The sequence below is a fragment of the Atractosteus spatula genome, chromosome 6 (genome assembly GCF_055471065.1).
Source record: "Atractosteus spatula isolate fAtrSpa1 chromosome 6, fAtrSpa1.hap1, whole genome shotgun sequence".
Lineage (NCBI taxonomy): Eukaryota > Metazoa > Chordata > Actinopteri > Semionotiformes > Lepisosteidae > Atractosteus > Atractosteus spatula.
The window spans coordinates 26,187,671-26,212,179 of record NC_142711.1 but is presented as its reverse complement, the minus strand read 5'-3'; the positions used below and the strand labels follow the sequence as shown (position 1 = coordinate 26,212,179).

The window sequence follows — 24,509 nt, the reverse complement described above, 5'->3', positions numbered from 1 at the left end:
GTAAAGTGCATCTGTCTTTGTGCTGGATAGCATGACATTTTCTGCCTACCTCAGCTTGCTCGATGTTACTGGTATATGGGTGTTTAATTATTGGTTTTACCTTTAGTGATTTTTTGTTTTCTGGTTTAGCATTAAAGAAAGTGCATAACCTTTTTTATGTATTCACAGGCTTCTGGAGTTGAAGGCTCCGAAATTCCTGATGACGTTAAACTTATGGGATTTGCACAGCTCAGCATTAGTTAAATTGCAGTACTACCAGAGACCTGACTTGCCTAAAATAGAAAAACAAATAGAATCGCACACCTGTGCATATTCTTTACTTTCATTGGCCTAACGAAACCACTACTGCCAAAGAAAAATAAGATGCTGTTGCCCCCACTGGACTCAGAAACATGCTAACTTTCTAACTAGGAATATGTGTTTACAGTGTATGTATGTTTGGAATAACCCAGTCATCATCCACACATAAAACCTTGTATTTGCACAATCTTAATTAAATCCTGCAAGTTCTGGTAATGTAACAATGCCTTATTTTAAACATTACTACTGAATAAATGGTGGGGGTGTCCCCGTGATGGTAATGAAGTTTAATTGTAGCATGAATGTGGTTTCAGTTACTAATATTAAACTTTACTTTAGGAAAGCATTGATGCACAGTACACATCTTTAGTTGTGTTATCGAGCTCTAATTGTATTTCATGAATCATCTTAAGTAGGGTTATTTTTTAATTGAAGTGATGTTGGCATGTTGCACTGTGGGGCATCAATATTATTAAGATCACAAATAGTCATGTTGACAAATGTGTCAGCACTTGAATTTTCTAGTATCTTTTATGCTTGAAGATTTCTATAGACAATACTAATATCACAGTATAAGATAAGACAAGAAGGCCTTTTTAACATCACTTTAAAATTGGTTTTCGTTCACATCTCTGTAACACAGAGGATATGTGAGTTGTGTTTGTGATCCTTTGGGGGTTCTGTATTTAAAGCAGTTCATAATTTAACTTAATTTGAGTATATATTAGGGGGTTGCTTTACCTAGATTAATAGATACAAATTCAACCTCCTCCTTTCAACTTTGTAACCATATTAGGTTTGATTATTGCTGTATTAAAAATGTCCCCAGTCGTTTGCTGAATATGGGAAGTGTGCTTTGGTGCATGTTGCAGTTCTGGGCTCTAACCACCAATCTTTATGAAGTACAGTATAAGGATTATTAAAATAAAGGTGCGATAGTGTGTTGCTATATTGACCAGAGGGCTTATGGTTAATGTAAATCAGTGTAGGTGTATTGTTTTTGCTTTCACTTCCATGTCAGAACACTGGTTTCAAATTATTGTTAACGCTGGCTCTGAAGAAACTGTGGATTCTTCTGAACTGTGACAAGAATGGTCAAGATACCAGACTAATATATATTTGCATGGTGTTAGGGTTATTAGCAGGTGTAGATCTAAACCCAAGCTTTACTTGCAGTAGGTATAAATATTCTTGTGGCCTGGCCATTCAGATCCGGGTCTTTATTAAAAAAATACACTTGGCACAAAAGCCCCTCAGATACTTTCTACATTTAAGTTTTACCAACTAAGTGCATTCTCTGAAAAGTCACAAATGAGTTTGAGTAATTACCAAATCAGTTTATAATCATGTTCAGTTTAGCAGCAGAAGTGAAAATTACTTCTGAAAGGTTGTAATGAATTAAGACATTTAGTTGGGGAACTGATGCAAGCTAAAATTGCTCAATCACAGTTACAGTTTACAGTATTTTGAGAAAAGTTTAATTCTATAGTAACTGGAGCCACATGAGCCATCTCTTTTGTCTTTTTCATACATGGGTATTAGCCATGACTTCCATAAGAAATCATTTTTTTAAAAAACGACAAAATAAAATTAAAGTAATGCATATAATCTAATGAGGATAAAAAACTGCAAAGTACTTGATCATTAACTTTATAGCTTGTAAATAACGAAATTTGGTGTTTTTTATACTGGGTGTTTCACAGTTGGCCTTTGTATCTTTAAGGGGAAGAAAAAAAAATCAGTGCTGTTAGAGGAAGCAGGTAAATCAATCTTTTTTTTTCATTTTCTTCCATAGCAATCATAACAGGGTTTAATCTAGAAATAGCCGCTTCGTTTCTGCCACAAATTTGCTCTTAACTTAGAAATGAGTATTGAAAGCCCTTATTTAATCTTATAGGCATGAATCACATGAACATAGGTGCTTAGGGAAAAATGAAATATGCCCTGTTAATTTCAAATGGTGGGCAGTAGTAAAAAATGTTTTTATAGTTATTGCTTTGTCTGTGTCATTTTTTATTTCTATGATACAGTAAATCTTGAAACAAGGAACACTAGGATTTTAAAACTGACCACTCTCCCATCTTCATAAATCTTGGAAAAAATGTCTAGTTGTATAAATATGAAATTTATATATATTTTTAAAAAAAATACAGCTACTTGCATAACTTGAAGGTAAGGTTGTCTATTTCTTCAAAGTCAGCCGGTTTTAACTCCTTTGGGAGTCTGCTACAATTTTTGTCCTGTTGACTGATATTTAAGTATTGTTTGAGACGAGACAAAATAGGACTAGGTGTATTGTACTAGGACAGTGATCACAAGGAGTAAAAAGGCTTTGAAGAATTTCAGATAGAAATCTTAACACTGCAGTACACAAAATGTAACCCAATGGAAAAGACTGAAGACGTAATAAGAGCGCTAGACCTTTCTTTGTTCATAAATCATCCTTGAGGTTCATATTGTAGATACTAGAAAGATCTGGCCTCGGATCCAAGCTCATAAGAGACTTAAAAAAAAAAACATGCTCAAACTTTGAGTGACCACCTTACCATATGAGGACAAATGGACAATGGCAAGTTTACAGTATATACAACCATGTTTACTTCTTTCAATGTCCCGGAATGTATTGCGCACAACCTAAAAGGCTGAAGTAATTAGATCTGTTTTACACGTAGAGCATTTTACAGTATTCTGTACTCACACTGTTTAAATCAAATTTTAATTTCCTAGGCTCTGGATGTCATTATGCATGTGTTGAATACACCAATCTGTGTATTATAAAATAAATTATAAAATCAGGAGCCAGATGATTGTACCAGAGCATGTCAGTCTTTAAAAGAGTGTTACGGGTTTTAAACTTAGAAGAAAACCACAGATTGGTTCCTTTCGTTCCCATTGGGTTGAATTTGAAGTCTTAACATTCCTGGTCTGCTTGGTCAAGCTAGCTCTCACCCATATGTGGTAAAGATGCTTTGAAAAAAAATTCCGTGCTGCATTTTAACAGCTGCCATCATGCTGTGGATTTAATAGATTGTTACTAAACTGTTCTTTGTTGTAGCTAATATGATTTATGAAATAAAATATGGTATATGACACCATATCACATAGCGAATCCAGAGTCAACACTGTTGTCTTTACATTTGCTCCACACATTTCTACATTTAAACTCCAGTTCTTCACTCTGTAAATAAATATTGTGATGCAAAAACCAGGATTTTGGAGGTAGTACCTTAGTACACTGCAGGTGGTTACTTTTTCAATAGAAAATTAAGGATTTTTGTATCTTTATTAGTAGTCTACTCATCCATTTTCTAATCACTGTATTGGATAGTCTTGGGGTGCAATGGGCAGAAGGCAGGATACACTTTGGATGGGACGCAACTCCATTTCAGGGCATACACAGACACAAATATAAACTCACATTAGGGCCAATTTTCCCAGATGCCAATAAGTCTACCAGTATGTCTTTGGACTTTGGGAGGAAACTGGAGTACTCAGTGGAAACAAATTCCATGCAAAATTGAACCCATGCCCCCAACACTGATAGGCAGCATTGCTAACCACTGCACCATTTTATTGATAGTCCTATTTTAATATCTTTTACTAATTCTCTAACAAGGTGCAAGTGAACTCTATTCTGTAAACCAGTCCTATGATTAAGGCCTATAACATTTCTTGGGATATTCTCCCCAGACCAGTAAATATTCAATTTTATGATGGTCTTTTTAAAATGTTTCAGATTGCAAAATATTTTGCCAAATTATATCTTAAGAAGAGGAAATGCACCTTAAATATTTTTAATTCTGCAGGAAATTAACATTTTTCAGTAAACTTCTGTGAACACCATTAGTAGCTTTCAACCTTGAAACCCTTAATAAATAGGGAAAATGGCCTAGAATTACATTAGTATTCTTGATGTTGCTGACGTAAACCCACATATAAAGTATTAATATGTAAACCTGCAAGTATTTAGTGCCATTTCCTTGTGCTTTATTCCTGAAAATTGAACAGTTCTGATAACCCTGTTGTGAATTGTGGTGTATTCTGGATTGAACCCTGAATCCAACTGCATGATTTTTTTTTGGTTTTAAAAATATATTTAGGGTTTTTTTTCTAAATTGTAACAAATACTATGTAATTAATAGTAAAGTAGCAACGGGACATTACCTTTACACGGGACTTTGTGTGTTGTAGATTATAACACAAAGCTGTACAATATTTTTTTTTATTTTTACATTTTGGTTTTTAATGCATGTTCCCCTAATTATTTTTAATCAATAAAGAAGAAAAAACTTATCAGTTTCCTCTCACTGCTGTGTTTCATTCAGAGCCTGTTTGCCGATAACATCAATGATTTTCAAAGCAATTATTTGGAGAACATGAGATCTAAAAAGCAATTTTGGTGTGAAATTAAAAAAAAAAACAATGAGATGGGCATGTTACTCTTTGGCTTCAAGGATTAAAGGGAATCCAGTGGACTGAATTTCCCTCACATGTGAGACATATGTAGAGTTTCCTGTTCATAATGAGGTTTGTACTACAGATATAAGGCCAACAGACCTTTTAATACTGTAATTTATTCAAGACTTTTATCCAGATCCTGAAAGTGTTTGTGTGAAAGTTACAGTATATGCACCCCAGCTGACTGAAATCTACAAAGGCCTGTGTGCAATCTTGAATATTTTGTCATGGAAATTTTGGTGCATGTTTAAAAGCATCTGAAGCTAATTTCAGATAAGATGCGTTTTCAAGTGTTTGCCGGTTTAAATCTGGGATACGTCTTTAATAGACTGATACCAAGAAGAGGTACACAGTTGCCTGTGTGCTGGCACAGATGAGATTGCTGAGTTATCCTTAGCTTCATGTGCAACAGTTATGCCTACGGCTAGCAGTGGGGTCAGTGACAGCTCAGCTGTGCTCACTGTAGGAGTTCTAGCGGAACTAATGGCTCATGCTTCTGGGACGTGTGCTGTACAAGTCTTCTCCTCTTGCTGGTGTGAGCATAATAAAAGGTGATAAAGCTGAGCCTGAATATTCCAGTTCGGCAGTTTGGTAGCCATTGTAAAAATGACATTTCCATTTGGGGGGGGGAAACCCTGGAAACTTAAAATTATTTTTTAAGGATTTTGCCCAGAATAAAATATAATTGAAGTTTTTGGCTTCCAATTCATTAGAGGCAATGTATTCAAAATGTGTTGTGCAGTACACACATTAGTACAATAATTGTCACTTATAGTATCATTTGATAATATGAAAAGTGTAGTAACTTTTCATATTGGACTACTACTAAATACATGTAGTGATGTTTTCAACAACATCATGTATAACACTTATTTATGGCTTAATCAGTTTCCTATTATTTATTTCCTCAACTTTACTGTACAGTACTGCACAGGATGTGCATTTTAATGAGTGTGTCAACTAGCAGTAGTGTATGCTAAGTTACCTTTAAATTCTTCCTAAAATGTATGTCTGAGTTCTTCAATGCATAAAGAAAATGCTGCATTGTTAATCCTGTCTTGTACTGAAGCATTGTTAATGTCTGTGGCCTTTCCTTGAAGACAACAAACATTGGTGTGTTGCATCATTGGGTTGATATTGGAGGTATTTCTAATTATATCCAATGATCCATTGCCAATAAATAAAGTACTGTAGCAATGTTGCCAGCTGCTATAGGCCTTGTGCCATAGATCTTTCAAAGTAATCTATTTGTGTTTTTTGTCTTGTTGGTAGTCCAAAGAAAAGTAACATTTAAAGTAAACTAATTTGTTAACTAATATCCTTTATAAAACATTTTAGAATGTATAACAGTATCAATAGTTTTTGTATCTCATTAATTCCAAAACTACAAACTTGGTGTCACCCCTTTAATGATGCATCTGGGTATGATCACTATCCTGATTTGACTGGAGTCTAAAGGTCATGTGTCCTGTGCCATTGTGAACATCAAAGTCCTGAAAGTTGTGAAATCATGCTGAACTGCACAGAAAAGCAGGAGTAAATGAGTTAAAAATTTACCACTGTTTTAATGTAAAAACTTAATATCATTGCCTAATAATCAAACTATATTAGTAAGATTTACATTAAACTGGATACATGAAATACATCCTTCTTTTGAATTTTTTAAAATGCTTTTGAGTAACTGCAGTATAAGTCTTAAGTGTGTAGTGCAGTTGTCAGGTTATCTGGGTCAGGTTCACAGATAAAGCTCAGACAGTGGGTTGATTTCCAGGGCTGACCAGTTTAAACATTAATCTGACATTACATATTAATTTGTGCTTAGTTGGAAGAGTGGGATCCCTGCCTTTGAAATACACAGCACTATGTACAGTATGCGCTACAGGTCTTCTAATCATCCAGCATGAGCTATTTTGGCCAGATTATTGGAGCTGTTGGGGAATTTGGTACATTTCAGAAACGACTGCTTTTGGCAATATGTCTTCCAAACTTTTTTGTAGCCTTTCATATGTTTGGACAAGTGTTTACTGGTTTAAAAATTCAACACCGTTGTAATACAGACTGGATCCTGAAACTCGACCGAAATTTGACCCAAGAAGAGCAGTGGAATCTAACCATTCCCAGAGACAAACATGGCAACTATGAGTCCTGTAAAATGTACACACCTGTGAACTGGGACATTGCGTTCATTAAGGCCAATGGAATTAACAGCACCACTCAGTGTATCAATGGATGGGTATATAATTCTTCCGGAGATGCATCCACCCTAGTATCTGAGGTTTGTAATGTTTATAAAAACTGTATTTTTCTGCCTTGTCAAGCAAACAAGTGTTGCTTTTGATTAAATAAACACCTACAGTATGTGGTTATGTTTTAGACACATCTATGAATATGAAGTATTTGGAAAATAAAGCAGAGAGAAAAAAAGGATTATGCCCAAGACCTTTTCACCCTTAACTGCAGAGCATATCTGTAACTTCAGGCAGCCAGTGTGGTGTACGTCACTTGTAACCAATATTAAATCATGTGCCGCCTTCCATCTCAGGAACAAGATCTTGGAAAAGAAAAATTGAAAGCATTTTTAAAAAATAATAACATTCTTTGATTACCTCCCTCCCTGTGACCCTGGCTTTCCTTTTTCTCTCCTTCAGTTTAATCTGGTTTGTGACAACAGTGGACTGAATGAAATCTCTCAGTCTGTGTATATGGCTGGGCTCCTGATAGGAGCACTGGTTTTTGGGCCTCTTGCAGACAGGTACAGTATGAGTGTTTCTGGTTGGTAGAAATCCTATATTCTTAATAACTAACCTACAGTACCATGGAGAGTGGTAGGGAATTGTATCGTGGTTTGGAAAGGTTTGGAAAGACACTTTATTATATCATGTTACCATATATCATGTTATTCTGGCTTTATTAGTAATGAATACACTAATTTCATTATCTTTGCACTATAGGCAATGGTACTTGAAGGGAAACCACTGTGCTATTTTTATATTTCAGGGGTAGAAATGCATTGATGGGTGCCTTTCAAACCACAATGAAAGTAGAATATACACACCGTAACATGTAAAACCTCAAATTTACTGCACATAAAAAATCCAGTGATGTGAAAAGGCCCTATTACACTGCAAAAAAGCAGGCTTGTGAATATATCTCTTTGTTAATTCTTCATGCAGATCACGTTGGAACATGATGATGGTGAAATTTGGCTCCACAACCTGTACTTATTCACTCATACATCATATTGCATAAGTCATTACAGTGACTACTGAGCAGGAAGGGCCGCTTCACATCACACTTCGTGCAAACTCTCTCCTCTGGCCAGTGGCAAGACCAGTGGTCTATGACAAAATGGAGACCAGCCAGTACTTTCACAAAGTGCACAATTTTGTGCTTGATTCAGAATTTGTAAAATTGTGCAACGCTGTCAATTATTTTATTTTGGTACCAAATTTAATAACCGGTCTGAGAAATTGGGACTAGTGAATTCATAGTAATGAAATGGATATATTTTCTACACTTTCAAAGTAAGATTGTTGGGCAGTCATACAATATAAAGCAGAATCCACATGCTTTTTTGTTTTTTCTTCAAATACAATATAATGGGATTGCTAAAAAATAAAAAAAAGTAATATAATATAATCAGTGCAGTAACTCCATAGACATGCCATGGCAAAATTCCATGTTTCCCCACATAACACTAAGATATATGGTATATATTCTAATTCTATAATTATTATCATAGATTTAGACGCGTATTTAAGAGAGATTTAGTTGAATTGTTGTACTCCATTAATGATCTTTTAATCTGCATAAACTATGCCTTGTCTGGTTTGAAACCTGTTTTGTATAAAATGTGTGATATGTGATTCAGAAGACATACACCTGAGATCTTGTTCTTAGTACATAAATATAAAACTGGCAAAGAAGGAAAATGTGCAGTATTTAAAAATAACGTTGAAAGGACTTGGTTTGACTCTTGTATTATGACATAAAGTTTGACTTGAAAACCTAAAGCTCAATAACATTTACTCACAAAAAATATCTAAAATAGTAGTACTCTGCAGATACTCACTCAGTGTTATAATGGATATTTCAGGGTTCCTTATTTTTTTCTTATCGAAACTGCTTAATTTGCCTGGAGTACTACTAAAGAGCTGTCTAAGACATTTTTTACTTTTTCCTAGGTTTGGTCGTCGGTCAATTATTTTGGTCTCCTTACTCCTGCAACTTGGCTTTGGTGTTGGAACCGCCTTTTCACCCAGTATTTACATCTATATTGTGCTCAGATTTGTGATCGGAATGACAATATCAGGGATAATAATAAACACATTTGTTTTAGGTACAGTTTCATATACAGTACATTTATTTCAATTAGGAAGATGGTTTTACAATTTGGTGGGACTGTTAATTATGATTCCAGTCATATATTGATTCCAGTCCAGATAGTTTCCCTTATTAAAAAATGGTTAAGACCAAAGTAAATGTTAATGTTTTTATTCAAGATGTGGACTGTCACTGGGCTCTATCTGAGCTACACCACTGCCAATAAGAAGGCTCTTCGGTGTAATGGTGATAAGCAGATTCTTCCAGGTGCAGACGACAAAACAAGTCACAAGGCTTGGTCTGGAACATTGTAAAACACAGTGAACCCTAAAAAGTCCTTTGTGAATCAAATTTTAAAATGTCAGCAACAGGGACTGTGCGTTTTGTTTGAATGCTAGTGTTCTCTTCCGCTAGAAATCTACCTAGTGGCATACAGGTAATGGACAAAAATATTGAAACACCTTGGTGAATTAGAGGCACTACAGTAAGAATATGAAAAACAAGGGCTTCCATATAGTTTTGGCTCAGTCAGTAAGCAAATAACATCCCAGTACGGTTAGGGTCATGTATAAAATACTGGACCGGCAGGCCTGGTTGCCTGAAATTATGGTTATCATGCCTGCAAATGGAGATCTTAGTGACTGTGAAAAAGGGGTGATTCTGGAAGTGCATTTGGTAGGGGTTGTAGTGACCAACACAGCTCAACCTGTTGATGTTTCATGAGCAATGGTGTCTACTGTAAGTTGACATCAGCACGGAACTCCAAAGGAAAGACACCATAAGCAAAAGGCAGCAGTGAATAGAAGTACATACAGTACTCTACGATCATGATATCTGTGCATTACATTTGAAATGCAAAGCAAAACAGACGTACAGCGGCAGATCTATCGATTATAAATTTCAACCGTGGGCACGAGCAGCCAGTTTCTTTAAAGATGGTCCGTCGAGAAATCCACTCAGCAGGATACCATAATCAGGTTGCAGTACACAAACCACTTATCACACCTGGCTATGGACTACTGATCCGTGCAGAAATGTGATCTGGTTGTTACGCCATGGCTGTACAGCAAAGGCAGCTGCAGAGGAGTTCTGGTTGGATTCCAAAAGCTAGGGCTCGGGGAATATTAGAGGTTTCCAGCACCATCCGAAGGTGGAGGTCTGAGCTTGTTGGAAAGGCCGGAATGCTGAGGGATTGGAGTTCGCCGGAGAAGCCCGAAGGTTAAGAGGTCAACCTACAGAGTGGTAGAAGAGGTTGCCATGGTAGTGGTGAACTGGAAGCAAACATTACAGTTGCCTCAGAAGGAGATCATCGACATAACTCTATCTGGCAGAGCTGAAGCAGTCGGAGCAGTGATAGGCTACTGACTTGCTGTGGACCAGTGGAGCTTCGGCAGTCTTAACATAGAAGGGCTGCCGACTGGTAATTGACTAGTGAAGCTATCGAGGTCTCTGTAGGCCTAGAGCAGAGACTGACCGCTGGTGTGAGCAACGGAGCTATAGAATTGACACAGTGTGATGCTGTGACAAGCTGCCAGCTTGTAGTAGGCAAGAGTGGCAGTTGAGGTTGCAGGAGAAGTTGTCTGCCAACCTGTAGCTGACCAGTGGCACTGCTGAAGCTGTGGCAGACTTGTGATGGTGAGGAGACAACAGTCAGCTGGTGTGGGGCTGCTGACTCACAGTGAACCGGTGGAGATGTGGAAGCTGTGGTAGTCTGTGATGCTGAGGCAGGCCGGTGTGGGGACAGGCTGCAGGTGTATAACAGACTAGAGTTACCGTTGAAGTTGCAGTAGAGATGGGATGCCGACTCATAGCACCATATGGTCAGTGGACTGAAGAGGCCATAGCACGCAGGTGAGGCTCATGAGATCACAGCAGGCCAGGTGCGGAGACTGACTGCTGGCTTGTAGCAGACTGGTGTAGCTGTAGGAGCCATGAGAAGCTGAAGACATCGCAGAGGACTGGTGAAGTTGAGCAGACCACAACAGGCTAATTCGTGAACTTCGTGTTCAGGACCGGAGAGACCGTAGCAGTCACAGTTGAAGCAGAGTTAACAGCTTTGGCAGTCATAGGAGAGGTTAGCTGCCAACTGGGGAAGCGGCTAGTGCAGTTGAAGCAGAGGCTGGCTGGGGTAGCAGCTGGTGCAGTGGCTAGCTGCCAACTGGGGTAGATGACACCAGGCAAGCGCCCATTGTACATCCAGTGGTGATTGTGCCACTACTTCTATCCTTCTATGATGACAATGCCATTCACAAAGTATGTGTTGTCGTCCAGTGGTTTGATAAGCTATACACTGGCTTATCTTATATCATGGCTTTCTCAATCACCAGATCTGAACCCAATAGAGCATCTATGGTATATTCTGGAATGACTTTGGGATATTATGTGATTGACTTGTGGAAGAGTGGTGCTGCATCCCTCCTGCAGAATTCCAGTTTCTAGTAGACTGTATGCCACAGCACATACAGGCCATGTCATCCACAAGTGGTGGCCCAACAACCTATTCAGTAACTCTGCATTGGTGTTTCCATTTTGTTGTCTTCTACCTGTATGAAGTGAATCTCAATATTCCTAACTTGCACAGCTTTTGCTGCATGTTTTGAGTTGTAAGTTAAACCATCAAATGTTGTGAAAAATCAAGTGATGGCCGTTCCATAGACTTCATTTATTTGATATGTAGCATATTATTTTGCAAAATAAAGAAACTTGCTTAAGGTTCTCACAATAATAAATGAGCCCACTTAATGTACTGTACGTGTTCTTTCAACAAAACGAGTTATTCTCATTGTTCTAAGGGTTTTTTAAAGTCAAAATCTTACATGTCTCCTAATTTCTATTTTCTTTGGTCACGGAAAGGTACGGAATGGTCTGGAATATCCAAACGCTCTTTCATTACCATCCTTTCCCATGGATTTTTCTCAGTGGGGCTAATGCTTTTGGCTGGCATTGCATATGGTGTTAGAAACTGGAGGACTCTTCAGCTAGTGCTGTCTGCTCCTGCTGCAGTTCTCTGTGTCTACTTCTGGTGAGATGACTGCAATGACTGTTGTTCTGTGCACTCTGTGGAATACAGGCTAAAGGCTTGGTTTTCTGAAACTCTGAAATGTATATAAACTGTGAAATACACATAAAAAAATCAACATAGCCTCCTCACAATCAATGTATCAACAGTGAATACATTGACAGAAAAGCAAATAAATGCATTCTCCCTGAAGGGACTAGATTTGTTTACAATTTTTTGAACACCTCTTTTTAAATAAAACTCCTGTTATCACTTATATTTTTGGAGTAAGATCAAAGCAGATGTTCATGTGATAAATGACCTGATATTAAATGGTTCTTTAGATGAATGTTCTCAAATACTTTTTCAAGATGTTTGTTTCCAGATTTTATTATTATTTTATTTCTCATTTTAAAATGTTCTCCTCGAGGGAAAATTGTCAAGGCCATTGAAAAAAGATTCTTCAAATTTGTATTTGTATTCTAAATCACTGTAATCTCTTAAGGCCTACACAGTAGGTATGGAAAGACTTTTTTGATCAAGTGGTTTTGCAACTGTGTTTGGAAGGATACTCCCAGAGTCTGCCAGATGGCTTCTGACGCAAGGCAAAAAAGAACAAGCCAGGAAACTAATCTTAGAGGCTGCCAGAATAAATAAGAGGAAGATCCCAGAAGCTCTGCTTGATAAGGTAATGTCCTACTATAAACCTCATTTAGGATTTTATTCTGCTGCTGCCAGCTTTTATTACAGCATCACGCAGGATGAGTGATCCAGTTCCAGAGGCAGCAGTGCATGGTCAATAGTGGGGTCCTCTGGAGCATCTACAGTCCTATTCTTTCTCCATACTTGATCCTCTCCATCACTAAAGGTTTATTATATTAAAAAAATAATTATCTTGGTCTCTGGCTCATCTGTGTACTTCCTAGCAAATTCTGAGGGATTATCAGGTACTGTACAATCATGGCCTGGGCATGCATGGCCATGTATAGAGCTGGCTCCCTCATCTTTATTGACGATTTAACTAATGATGGATAGCGACAATGTGAATTACAATGTTACTAGAAACATTTTGTCTGCTTATATGGAAGAAAATGCTTCCATATTAATTGGGCAGCGCTTTAACATGTAACATGAGAAGGACCCAAAACACACAACCAATGCAAGCAAGGAGTTCATCAGGTGAAAAAAAAATGGTGGAAATTCTTAGACTGGCCAAGTTAATATTTAGATATAGATATAACTGAGCACCCATTTTACAAGCTAAAGAAGAAAAAAATAAGTCTGAACACTCTATGAATAGACAAGAACTCCAAGTGGCTGCAGCAAAATATCTCAAATGAGTGAGCTCAGCTGGTCTTAAATTATTGCCTCAAAGAGATACAGTATGGGACCAAATGTTTTTTTATACACAGTTATTGTTTGAAATTTACTTCAAATGAAGTTGCTCCAATACTTAGTCTCTTAAAAAACGCTTACATTAGTTTTAGTGCTACTGTTATCATATGTATGCATCACATAACCAGAATATTAATTTTATATTGTATTGTACTTATCTTTATTACAAAACTTATGATCACCAATATGAATTGCTTGACTGTCAAGCAAAAATACATTTTGACTTTGCTGTCCCAGTATGTTAGAGGGCACTGCATATTTCACCAAACTAAATCTAGACAGGGATTCTAGCAAAATAACTGTAAGGAGAAATCACTTTGAATATTTTAAAAGCAATTTTATCTGATATTAAGAAGTACTGAATATTACCAACCCATTTCTCTCTCGCCTAATGTAATTTATTTTTTACATTGAAGGCAGAAAGTAAGTCCAATCATTAGGTACAGTAATTTGATGTATGACTCCAAATTGCTCATCATCTCTGTGTCTTTATTTTTAAATCTTTAAAATGCATTAAAACACTATTATGAAGAACCAAAAGAACTGCCTGGAAAAAATATATTTTCACTTAACATTTGCCATGTTCCCTACTTAAATTGCCAAAAAGTAATATCTGGCAGTTATGTTAATTGCATATTTAGGGGAAATATTAGTACAGTTCAGCCTCAAACTCTGACTCAACAAATTAATGTTCAAGAAGTTAATTTGAATTAATTGAATTTCTCTGAAGATGGAAGCTGAAACTACAGGCAAAACTGGCAGTATGCTGGACCTTTATAGAATACCCTACCTAAGGAAAATCACAGTTGTATTGAGCTATGTCTGGTAAGTTCAAGCAAAGATTAACTATAATGCAATGTAAGTATTCTTCGCTTGGTATGCAAGACACTACCTGGGCCTCACATCACATCAAAGACCTTTGGACAAAGGACCTCTCTATGCGAGCTGCAATACGGTCTGCATTACTGAAAGAGGGCATTTTTCAAAGCTACTGTATATCGAAAAACTCCATCTTTGGAAGAGCAGATCACAATACTCTATGATCTCATGGTTATCCAGCTTGTGTATAACAGTGCTGGCTTGGCAGCTGAAAATGGTAGAAGTCAAAGGAACCCTGGGAGGATCTGGGAGGTTTCTGCTTTGGTGGAACTTTATAGTTATTAATTTCCTTCACAATACCAGGAGCCTGCTCTGTGTTTTTCCTTTCTTTTTTGTCATCCCATCTCATTCACGATTTTATATTCTTGTTCATCAATACATGACATTTTTATTTGGATAAAATAAGATTTGTTCCTTTGAACAAAACAAGCCAGAATTTGATTCTCGTGCCTTAGAGCAGCTGCGTTCTTTTATGGGTTTTTTTCTCCAAATGTTAACAGTATACTGTACATTTCTAAGCAATCCATCAGAAGAAGCATACAATAAGATGTTATATTAAGCTCAGCTAATATTCCCAATGTGTTCCAAAGACCTTTGAATTTAAACTCACTATTCTTAATGATTACTTTTAGAACCAAATGCCATAGTTTAGCTTTCAGTATTTTCTTAATTATATTCTGGGTTGTTTCCCAACAGGTTCGTAAACAGCTTGGCATACTATGGACTGGGCTTGAATGTTGGAAATTTTGGCCTTGATATTTATTTAACACAAACTCTGTTTGGCCTTGTGGAACTGCCTGCACGTCTAGGAGCTATCCCAATGATTGAGAAGTTTGGAAGGAAGAAATGTCAAAGCTGTATTTTAGTGTTCGGTGGAATTGCTTGTCTTCTTATTCTAGCTGTTCCTGAAGGTAATTTTATGAAAAGAGTAAAATGTCTATTTGATTCTGATTTGTATTCTTGAAATACCTGTAGTTCTGTAGACCTTAACAGAACCTGTGCTGGAGTTCAGGTTTCAAAACAACTGCCAAGTTGTTAGACACTAAGTGTTTGTTCCAGATTTATGCAGTAAAGACAAATCTAAAACAATTTCATCTTTAGTACTTCGGAATTGCTAGAATAACCATTCTATTTCTTTATAGTTCTAAAGACAGTACTGGTTGTACCAGTAACAAGCTGTACAAACATGAAACACTTTTAACTCTCCCCCCCACCCCCACCACCAAAACGAACTATTTGGATTAGCCAGTCAACCTGCAAGTTTTTAAAAAGTGGCTGGGAAATCGAAACGAGTGCAGAACCTTGAGAGATGTCAGGCTATAGTGTTCACCACTCTGATGTTGTATGATCAGTGCAGATCACCAATGTAGTGAATTCTTCAGGGTGTTTATATGGTCACTGTCTCTTATCCTCCAGGCATGCCTGTTGCAGTTACTGTATTAGCTGTGCTGGGGAAGTTTGGCATCGCTTCCTCTTTCTCTATTAGCTATGTTTACACTGCTGAATTATTTCCAACTGTTTTGAGGTATGTTTCCACTCATTGCACCTCATTTAGAAAGTACATTTTAGCGGAATAAGCATATTTAATTAGTGTTGGTTTAACTCTTATTAGAATTAATGACACTCCTGTGCCTTAAGTAGATTTTAAAATTTTCACATTAAACATTGTGCTACATCCAAGAGAAACACGTGGATAATTCAGATGTTAGATTAAAGATTAGTCTACAGGCACGTTTATCAACACGCATTTAAACTTTTCTCGACTCTCCTGTTCATGTCATAAAGTATCTTATTTTGTATATTGTTAGTAGGGTTTTTTCTACTAAAGGGTTTTTACTAGTAGGGTTTTTAGATCCTAGATCAGCCTCACACCAGCTTTCAGATAACCTCCATGTCATAAATAAGCAAGTGAACAATCAGTGGCATTGCTGGGACATACAGCAGTAAACATATGACTTCTACCTGGACATTTCATTAACAAGGCGAGTTTATATGGGAAAAAATACAGTGCAACTGAATGAAATAAAATCAAGAATACGGCATTTTTTACCTAGGTGCTTCCATTGCAAATAAAGGCTTTTCAGTTTGGATTCTGGATGGTGGTTCATTAAAGAGGGATGTTTTCTCTCCTTTTCTTTCAGACAGAACGGTGTTGGCTTGACATCTATGTCTGCCCGTGCAGCTGGCATTGTTGCTCCTTTGGTTCGGCTCCTGGAGGTCTATCACAAAGCCATTCCCCTGGTAATATATGGAGTTGGACCATTAGTCGGAGGGGTGCTTTGCATCCTGTTGCCTGAAACCTTGAATACAGAGCTCCCAGATCACACTCATCAATTAAAAACAAAGTGAGTTATTTAAATTTTTTCTGCCATTATGTCCGTCTTGTTTCTGTGCACCACAAATAACCAATAAGAGCAGCGTTATCTGACATTGACATTGACCTGCATTGCTCTCTTGGCTGTTGTGGGGGAAAATACTGTACATTGAGTTTGTTTCACAGAACTTCCAGTTCTAATATTGCTTCTTCCAGTTCTAAAAAATAATGCCCATATGTTTCATTGTAGGTCGACTGAATGTGATGGTATTGAAACTGGAAAGCACCAGATGGAAGAAATTAAAATGAAAGTAAAAAGCACTAAGTTATAGCTGTTTAAAGATAGCTGTTTTTTGCTTCAGTATTTACTGCCATACTGTCCTGGCAGTTCTAGACGAAGATTTCTCCATCTCAAACTTTGCCACAGTTAAACTTGGAGAATACTCACTGTCTAACCGTATGTTCTACAGTAGGTGTGTCCTGTGACCAATGTGCTTTCAGATGAAACTAGTAAGACTCTGCTGTTGAGCTTGCTCTACTGCTTCTTCAACAATGATCAATCTTCATACTTTAAAATAATAATAATAATAATAATACACTTTTAGTAAGAAAAATTTACTTACAAATTCAGGAAATATATTTTGTGAATTTAAGTGGAGTTTTTCACATTGTGCTCCCTTTGTTGTATGCTTTTTAATTGTTTCTAAAAATTAAATAAAAATGTTCCAAAAAATATAATTGTTATTTCTGATAACTTTGTTTTACATTTCTCTCTGTATCACACGAGGCTGTTACAGTACATGCCATCAGTTATTGTCCATTTTTAGGAAGCCTCAGCTGTAGAGAATTGATGTTTTGATGAGCTACAACTGTGAGCTGTCCTGTTTATGTGGCCTGTCTGACCTCTTTGACCTCTTTCAAGAGAGTGGGGCTGCATAGATTCTTTCAGACTACAGAAAGACTCCACTGGCTGTCTCCGAGAAAGTTAGAAGAAGACTTTTGCTCTGAATGAGGTGACTGGGGGAGGTGGTATAGCTGAAAGACAGGGATGCTGTTAGCTGGAAAAGGCTGTAGAGGTATTTGAGGGCAAAAGTAATGGAGTCTGGAATGCCTACCTGGGTTGTGAGAGAGAACCCGTCGAAAGCAACCTTATGTGCACCAGAGGCTGGCAATTGTGGATGCCAATGAGTGGTGAGCGTGACCATGGAGACACTGAAGAAGAGGTGGGGCCTGGATATCCGAGGGCTGTCAGGCACAGATGCCAAGGAAGTGTCGTCTGTGTGTCCCCGAAGGGGAACATGTGAGATCTGGGAGCCTGGAGGAGTACTGAAGGAAGAGGGCTTTCGAAAACATCAATCATGTTCTCTTGTGCCTGGTCTCTTCTCCAGCTCTGAATGGCTTGATTCATGGTATTGGGTTTTTGAATGATTGAATGGTGGTCACTGAGCTAGAAGGTTGGGTCACAAGGATAATCGTCTGCCCTGGATTGCGAGAAAAGAGAACAGGAGATGCACCAGCGCTGATTTAGGTGGGAAGGTGGTGTGGGAAGGCTGAATATAATTTTCCTGGCTCTGCGAGAAAAATGTGAGTGTGTAGTTAGGGAACCGGAGAGCAGGAAATAGAGCTGGATTCTCGCAACCCTACTGGAAGAAGAGTGGGGGGTTGGGCTATAGTTTCACTCCTGGTTCTGCTGGAGTAACTTGGTGAAATTCAGAGAGGAGGAAGTTTAGGCAAAAGGTACATGACTCTGTATAAGAAGAAAGACAGAGAAGCTGCCTGTCCGGAGCCTCTCTGGAAATGAGTGGCATCTGGCTTGTCTCCATTCCAGGGACAGAGAAAGATCTTGGCAGAGGTGAGCATACACCAGAGTGGTCTTGTTGAAGAAGAATGTATTAAAAATTAAATAAAAAAATACAATGCAGTGTAAGTGAGAAAGTGAGTTAATCTAGTGGGGTGGAGGCTAACATCACACCTGCACTTAGACTGGCTTTGAAGATTTTGAGGGTAAAAGGAGTGAAAAGAGAGGCAATGACAGTGGCCCGTTTTCAACTGGTCACCTTAACAACCGCAAGAGCAGGGCGTGCATGAGGGGAGTGAAAGTATGGATGAATACTACTGCCTGTATCAAGGCCCTGCATTTTACATGCAGACTCTGTTGAATCATGTCTGCGTCCTGAGTCACTTTGTGAAGAACCAGTCACATAACAAAAAAATGGAAAGCAGACCTTCACCAGCCACAGGCCTTGAGGTGAGTAACTGTGTTTTGAATAAATTTCTTGGCCTAGTGCTTAACATGGAAATTGAATAACACACTTGTCCCTGATGTCTTTTCTCCTGTCCAGTGTTTGGAAAATGATGTGCCAACACTGACTCGCACTACCTTACTCTGTGATACATTGAGGAACGCAGCAATCGTTCTGAATCCGCTACACCTCAGCCAACTGACAGACTTCAAATGGTAAATGAGTGTTTTCTAACAGACTAGAGCAGATACCGTAATGTATTATTTTGTTAAGCTTCCTTTTTTTGCTGTGTTTCCAATCACTTTATAAAAGGTATTTTAATGTATTAGTATTGTGCTGGTGTAACTACGCTTTTCTGAAATGTTAAGGAAAAAAAGGACCAATTTTATTTCTGTTGGCCTGAGAGCGTTCGTTACCTCTGCTCCCAGAGTTTGTCCTTGAGTGTATGCATGTGATTGAATGGTTTCCCCAATCTCCCCCCTCCTACACACTAAGCCTGGTTTTAGAGTGCAAAGTACTTCATACACTTTTTATCGCTGTTTGTAACTCATCTCTGGTGCCTGAGATGCTACAGATTAGATTTAATTAGATTTAAACATTATGAGGCCCGGCCCGGTTTCCCCAAGCTGCTTTGTACACTTTGTACACTTTATAAAAGACCTGCATTGACTCACTTGCCCATGTATCTGGGCACATCTTCCATCCTGATGCCCTTCATACTTCAGCATCAAATGCGCAGGCGGTGTGGGGGGGGGGGGCATTACCGAGGAGAATAGTTCTAGAAAAAGGGGTGTGGTACCGGTCAAAAATTTTGACGATGAGTGAAAATTCAAGGAAAATTCATCACTCTTGGGAGAATGGAATCTTGGAATCGTAGACAGCAGCAGGGACGGTTTATCACGGGGGATATCAAAATTTATTTATGACAGGCTGGTTTGTGTTCAAATTAAACAGCTTTCTGCTTATCGGCGGATGGATTTATCAGAATTCCTAAGAAAATCGCTCATGGGAGCCAAGCCGCACCCGGTTCATGTACAATTCAAAGCAAGACTTCAGAAAAAAACTTTCTGAACACTTAAGTGTATGCAGGACAAAGTCTTGCAACTAAAGTGTTAAGAAAAGATTTTACAGACCATACTTAATGTCATATGTTCTATTGTGCAAGCCTTCTAAATTGTAAAGACAGTTCTTGTGTATTTATTTAATAATGCAGGTGTGTGAAGCAGATCTCTGGTACATGTAGTGTCAATACTGTAGAGATCAACTCCATTTCCTGTCTCTGTATTGTCTTATACGGATGACCTCTTATGGACTGGAGTAATACAGCTCTTGTTTGTTGTATAAGCAGTTAGTGTGTTTTAGGACTTCCAATGTTTCACTGGATCCAGTAAGCTGCAGTATATGAAGAAGTAAATAAGAAACCTTTATTTGTTTTGTTTTTGGTGCGAGAGACGAAAATGAAAAACCTGCAGTTAGAAAGAGCTTTGAAAGTTCTTTGAACAGATACCTGTAGATGTCATATAAACAAAGTTCATTTCCAATCATACCAACTCTATTTATGAAATTCTTTGGGTTAAATATTTACTATAGTTTGGTACGTGCAAAATTATTTCCTATTAAGTGGTATGTGAATGTCTTCCAGTAGCAACGTAAACTTTTATATGCTCCTATTATATTTCAGCACACTCAGGTGTTTTATCTTCTCTTATCTGGCTATTGCTGTCACACCATGAGGTTTATAGTGCAAAATAGTATATAAAAGACGCCACCATGAATGTCTCACATCGAGGCAATACATGCATGTATTTAAAGTTAGCTATTTGGAAATGGTTCTAAATGAGAACAGATAAATTTAATAATAAAACATGCATGCCAAGACATTATCCCCAAGCACATCCGACACACAAATTACCTTACTTATTCACTAAATAAGTAAATGTCAGTTTTTTATATTCATGTTCTGTGTCCAAACCAATGTATCAAAACAGCTAGAACATAAAAGGACGTATTCATTTTGCAGCAAGAAATTATAATATATTCAAAACATTGGCACTGTTGTGTAAAAAACAATGAAGTAATTTTTTAATTAATAATATCTCCACATGGCATATTTATAAGTATAATTTGAGCATTATGCCTCTCCTTTCCCTCAGCAGTTACACAATCCCATTAAGTTGAAACAAATGACACACTTGTACTGCTGTTTTGACTTTTTATGTACTGTATATTGTGATATGAACCCAGGGGTCCATATTCATTATGTTATGTATTTGAGTTCTTACTTTTTTGTTTCCTCAAGGAATTCACCTGGAAGTTCATTTGTTTCCCCAATTGCATTTGATTTTTCATAAAAAGCTAAACATTTTATTTTTTAAAGCTACATGTATACTGTAGTACCACATTTTGTAGTATCACATTCACTCTGGATTCCCAGGAGTAAATAGCCTGCTAACTTTTGGAAATCCACAAAGATATAGCATACAGTGCAATCCAAAAATGTTGAGGCAGTGAAGTCAAAACTGTTAATTTTGTATTACAATGAAATGCAAAAATAACAGTTTGAGGTAAAGATTAACAAAGATCATTTTACTTGATTTAAATTGTGTTATTTTTTGTTTGCAGTCAGTATGATCAAAAACAAACATACAAAAATAATACCCTCCCCCCCTTTGGGAAGAAAACCCTTTTCCCTCTTCCCTAATCAGCCCTTGATCCTACCATCCTGCCCCATCCAGGAAAAACACTTTTCTCCTGTTTTCCCCCAGAAACCACCTCATCCCAGATGGTAATTCCCAGGGCAATTCCCATTTCTGGTAAACCAGCTAAGGACCAGCAAAGATCTTATGTTTTCTACAATCTCCCAGTGTCTCACAATTCCTTCCAGGGTGACAAGGAGCTGAGCAACCGAGAGCTCCACCACAACACTGGCTGCACTGCAAGGTGTAAACCTCTTATCAGCATCAGGAGCTGATAAACCACGTTAGAATTTGCTCAGAAGTACAAAGATGAGCCAGCAATGTTTTGTAGCAACGTTTTAAAGAGAGATGAGACCAAGATAAAGGTTTACCAACATGATGGAAAGGTTAAAGTGTAGCTGAAGAAAGGAACTTCAGATGCTCCAAACATCACCACCTTGTCTGTGAGGCATGGTAGAAGGAAAATCATGACTGACTCTGGAATCAGCCTACTCTTATTTTTTGACGGCATAATTACAGAATGAATTCTGTGGCTTACAAAAACTTTTTCACCATCCACCATGAAAACCAAAAAGCCATCAGCTGCCATCATTGACTTAAATTTAAGTTAATTTTTCTTCTTTCCTCACATAGTCAAATCTTGCATAGGAATCTGAGTCATTTTCCTAATAAACTAGCTTTCAGCTGGTGCTAATAAAAGCAGAATCATATGTTATGGTCAATTTGAAAAAGTATTTTAATTGCTGCAGTCTTCTCGTTAATCATTGCTGCATTCAAGGTCTTTTAGGATTTGCAGTTACTGTGGACCAATAATGGAAAAAAAATCTATGCTATAGTACCTTATGTTCAATGTGAAGTAAACACAAAAGAATAAAAGAATAAAGAATCTTTTTGCAAAGTATTAATTAGATATGATATATATATATTAATAATAACACTTTGGTTTATTTTATCCCTGTTTGGTTAAATGCATTAAGCAGGTGGCACATGTAGATTTCTTTCAATCAATACATCATATTGAGGTAAGAGCTGACATTTCCATTTTCTGGATGGTAATTTCGGTTAAAGAAAGCTGGGTTTTTTCTAAATCTGAATTGCAATAGCTTAAAATACACACTATAATGTATGCTATAGTTTGGTACAAGAATGCTAAAAACCAGGATTGTGGACATCTTCGTTTTAACTTATTATACTGTGTTATATGCTTAACAACTTACAGTAACTCCTACCCCCGTTGTTTTATAGCCACAGAGATGGCCAAATGATCTTAGCCTTCTTCCTTAAAAGATTTGTCTTGCACATGGACAATGTGTGCTGGCAAGGGATTGCCTCCTTCATCTGCAACTAGTGAACTGCGCAGTTTGTTTCTATCGGGCTTGTTGTTTTATAAATTGTATGGAATGTTACAGTTCTCTTTATGCCTTTCCAAGTGTCTTTTCTAGCTGTAATTTTGAAATTATTTGAAGCAGTTTCAGCAACACAAAAAAGGAATAAAAATTAGTGTCTGTTCTGCAGCTGTGATGGCAGTCCGTGAAGAAGACAAGTAATTAACAGTATTCGGTAGTAAATCTGTTCATAATTGTACTTATCTAGGAGTTACTGAGTTCAATGCAGAGCCATAAGTCTGCACACAGAGGAAAGGTAAAAGGAAGAACAATATGGATTTCTCTATGTGGAATCTGAACTTGTGAATATATGAATAGACAAGTAATTGTCTATTCATATATTCATATATGTCTATTCATCTATGAATTGGCTCCATCACTCTGCTCTCCCCACTGATAGCTGGTGTGTGGTGAGTGTTCTGGCGCACTATGGCTGCCATTGCATCATCCAGGTGGGGCTGCACATTGGTTGTGGTGGAGGTGAGTCCCCATTACCTGTAAAGCGCTTTGAGTGGAGTGTCCAGAAAAGTGCTATATAAGTGTAAGCAATATTATTATTATTATTATTATTATTATTATTATTATTATTATTATTATTATATATTGCAAGTGCTTATGTTAAAACATAAGGGGTAAAGGGGTGTAACATTCAGGATGGGTTTGGATGCAGGGGAGTTTCTGGTGAGGGACTTAGGAAGCGAGACACCATTTCAGTGCAAAAGTGAGAATTTTTTAAAAAAGTGAATAAGTAACTGGTACTTATTTGCAGGACACAAAGAACACAGGGAAAAAGAACTTGAGCGGTGCCAAAGAAAATAAAATAAAACACTAGCTAATACAGTGAGGTCTCACCTAACTAACCCAAACAAACAAAAATACAAGGTCTTCGGTGTCTTCACGCGCCCTAACTTCCCTACACTGACTAACCCGAATACACAAGTGGCACACACCCCTAACCCAGTGTCTAGACAGAAAATGACCCTACGAGTGAAATGTATACCCGACGCTCTTACCTTTTTACCTTTTCACCAAGTGTACAACAAGTTCACAGTTAAACACAAACACGAGTGAGCAAATTGCACAATGTTGGAAAACAGATAATATGCGAATATATGATACAAAAGCAAGGAATGGGGTACAATGAGAACAAGTAAAGAGCAATGAGCAAGGTAATACAAGCACAAATAACACAAACAAAAACTGAACAAGCAAAAGGTCGAGCAGTAAACGTTCTAAACTAAGCCGGAGTTTACCGAAGGTGAGCAAAAAAGTGATGGCGTTGAGACTTCTTCAGGTATATACACTGTTGATCTACGGATCTGATTGGCCAGGAGTAGATTGGTGATGACGTCACAAATGCAGCAATGGTGTAATCATGGACCAATGGGAGGGGGGGGTATACCTGAATACAGGAAGTGGGAAAAAAACAAAACATACGGACACACACGGGGACGCAATAGCTTATTTAAATGGAGTTTATTATAGAAGTTATAAGAAAAGTTGGAAGTTTAGATCCTA

At 37.6% G+C, this 24,509-nt stretch overlaps 2 protein-coding genes across 4 annotated transcripts in view; both read left to right on the top strand.

Annotated features, from left to right (window-relative positions):
- oxsr1b (oxidative stress responsive kinase 1b) overlaps positions 1 to 4,596 on the top strand; it is a 121,574-nt gene extending 116,978 nt beyond the window's left edge. Inside the window, exon 18 of the mRNA XM_088918785.1 lies at positions 169 to 4,596. Within this exon, the coding sequence (XP_088774911.1) occupies positions 169 to 243 (75 nt within the window). The 3' untranslated portion in view covers positions 244 to 4,596. The remainder of the gene's footprint in view (positions 1 to 168) is intronic.
- Positions 1,985 to 17,340, top strand: slc22a13b (solute carrier family 22 member 13b). 3 transcript variants are annotated; one of them, XM_088918783.1, is made up of 11 exons: positions 1,985 to 2,060; positions 6,816 to 7,033; positions 7,407 to 7,510; positions 8,943 to 9,097; positions 11,935 to 12,103; positions 12,647 to 12,767; positions 14,205 to 14,299; positions 15,050 to 15,264; positions 15,770 to 15,878; positions 16,495 to 16,698; positions 16,918 to 17,340. In XM_088918783.1, the coding sequence occupies exons 2-11, from the start codon at positions 6,911 to 6,913 to the stop codon at positions 16,997 to 16,999; spliced, it is 1,377 nt and encodes a 458-aa protein (XP_088774909.1). In that variant the 5' UTR covers positions 1,985 to 2,060; positions 6,816 to 6,910; the 3' UTR covers positions 17,000 to 17,340. The 3 variants fall into 3 exon arrangements, with proteins under 3 accessions (XP_088774909.1, XP_088774908.1, XP_088774910.1); XM_088918782.1 differs by lacking the exon at positions 1,985 to 2,060 and having other exon boundaries at positions 6,393 to 7,033; XM_088918784.1 differs by lacking the exons at positions 1,985 to 2,060; positions 8,943 to 9,097; positions 11,935 to 12,103 and having other exon boundaries at positions 6,393 to 7,033.
- The last annotated feature ends 7,169 nt before the right edge of the window (positions 17,341 to 24,509 follow it).

Excerpts from the sequence above, each read along its gene's own strand:
- slc22a13b (XM_088918782.1), top strand. The coding sequence starts at position 6,659 with ATGAGCTATTTTGGCCAGATTATTGGAGCTGTTGGGGAATTTGGTACA. Across the intron at positions 12,104-12,646 it reads GTTCTCTGTGTCTACTTCTG|GATACTCCCAGAGTCTGCCA; the intron begins GTGAGATGACTG and ends TGTGTTTGGAAG. Across the intron at positions 12,768-14,204 it reads CAGAAGCTCTGCTTGATAAG|ATGGAAGCTGAAACTACAGG; the intron begins GTAATGTCCTAC and ends ATTTCTCTGAAG.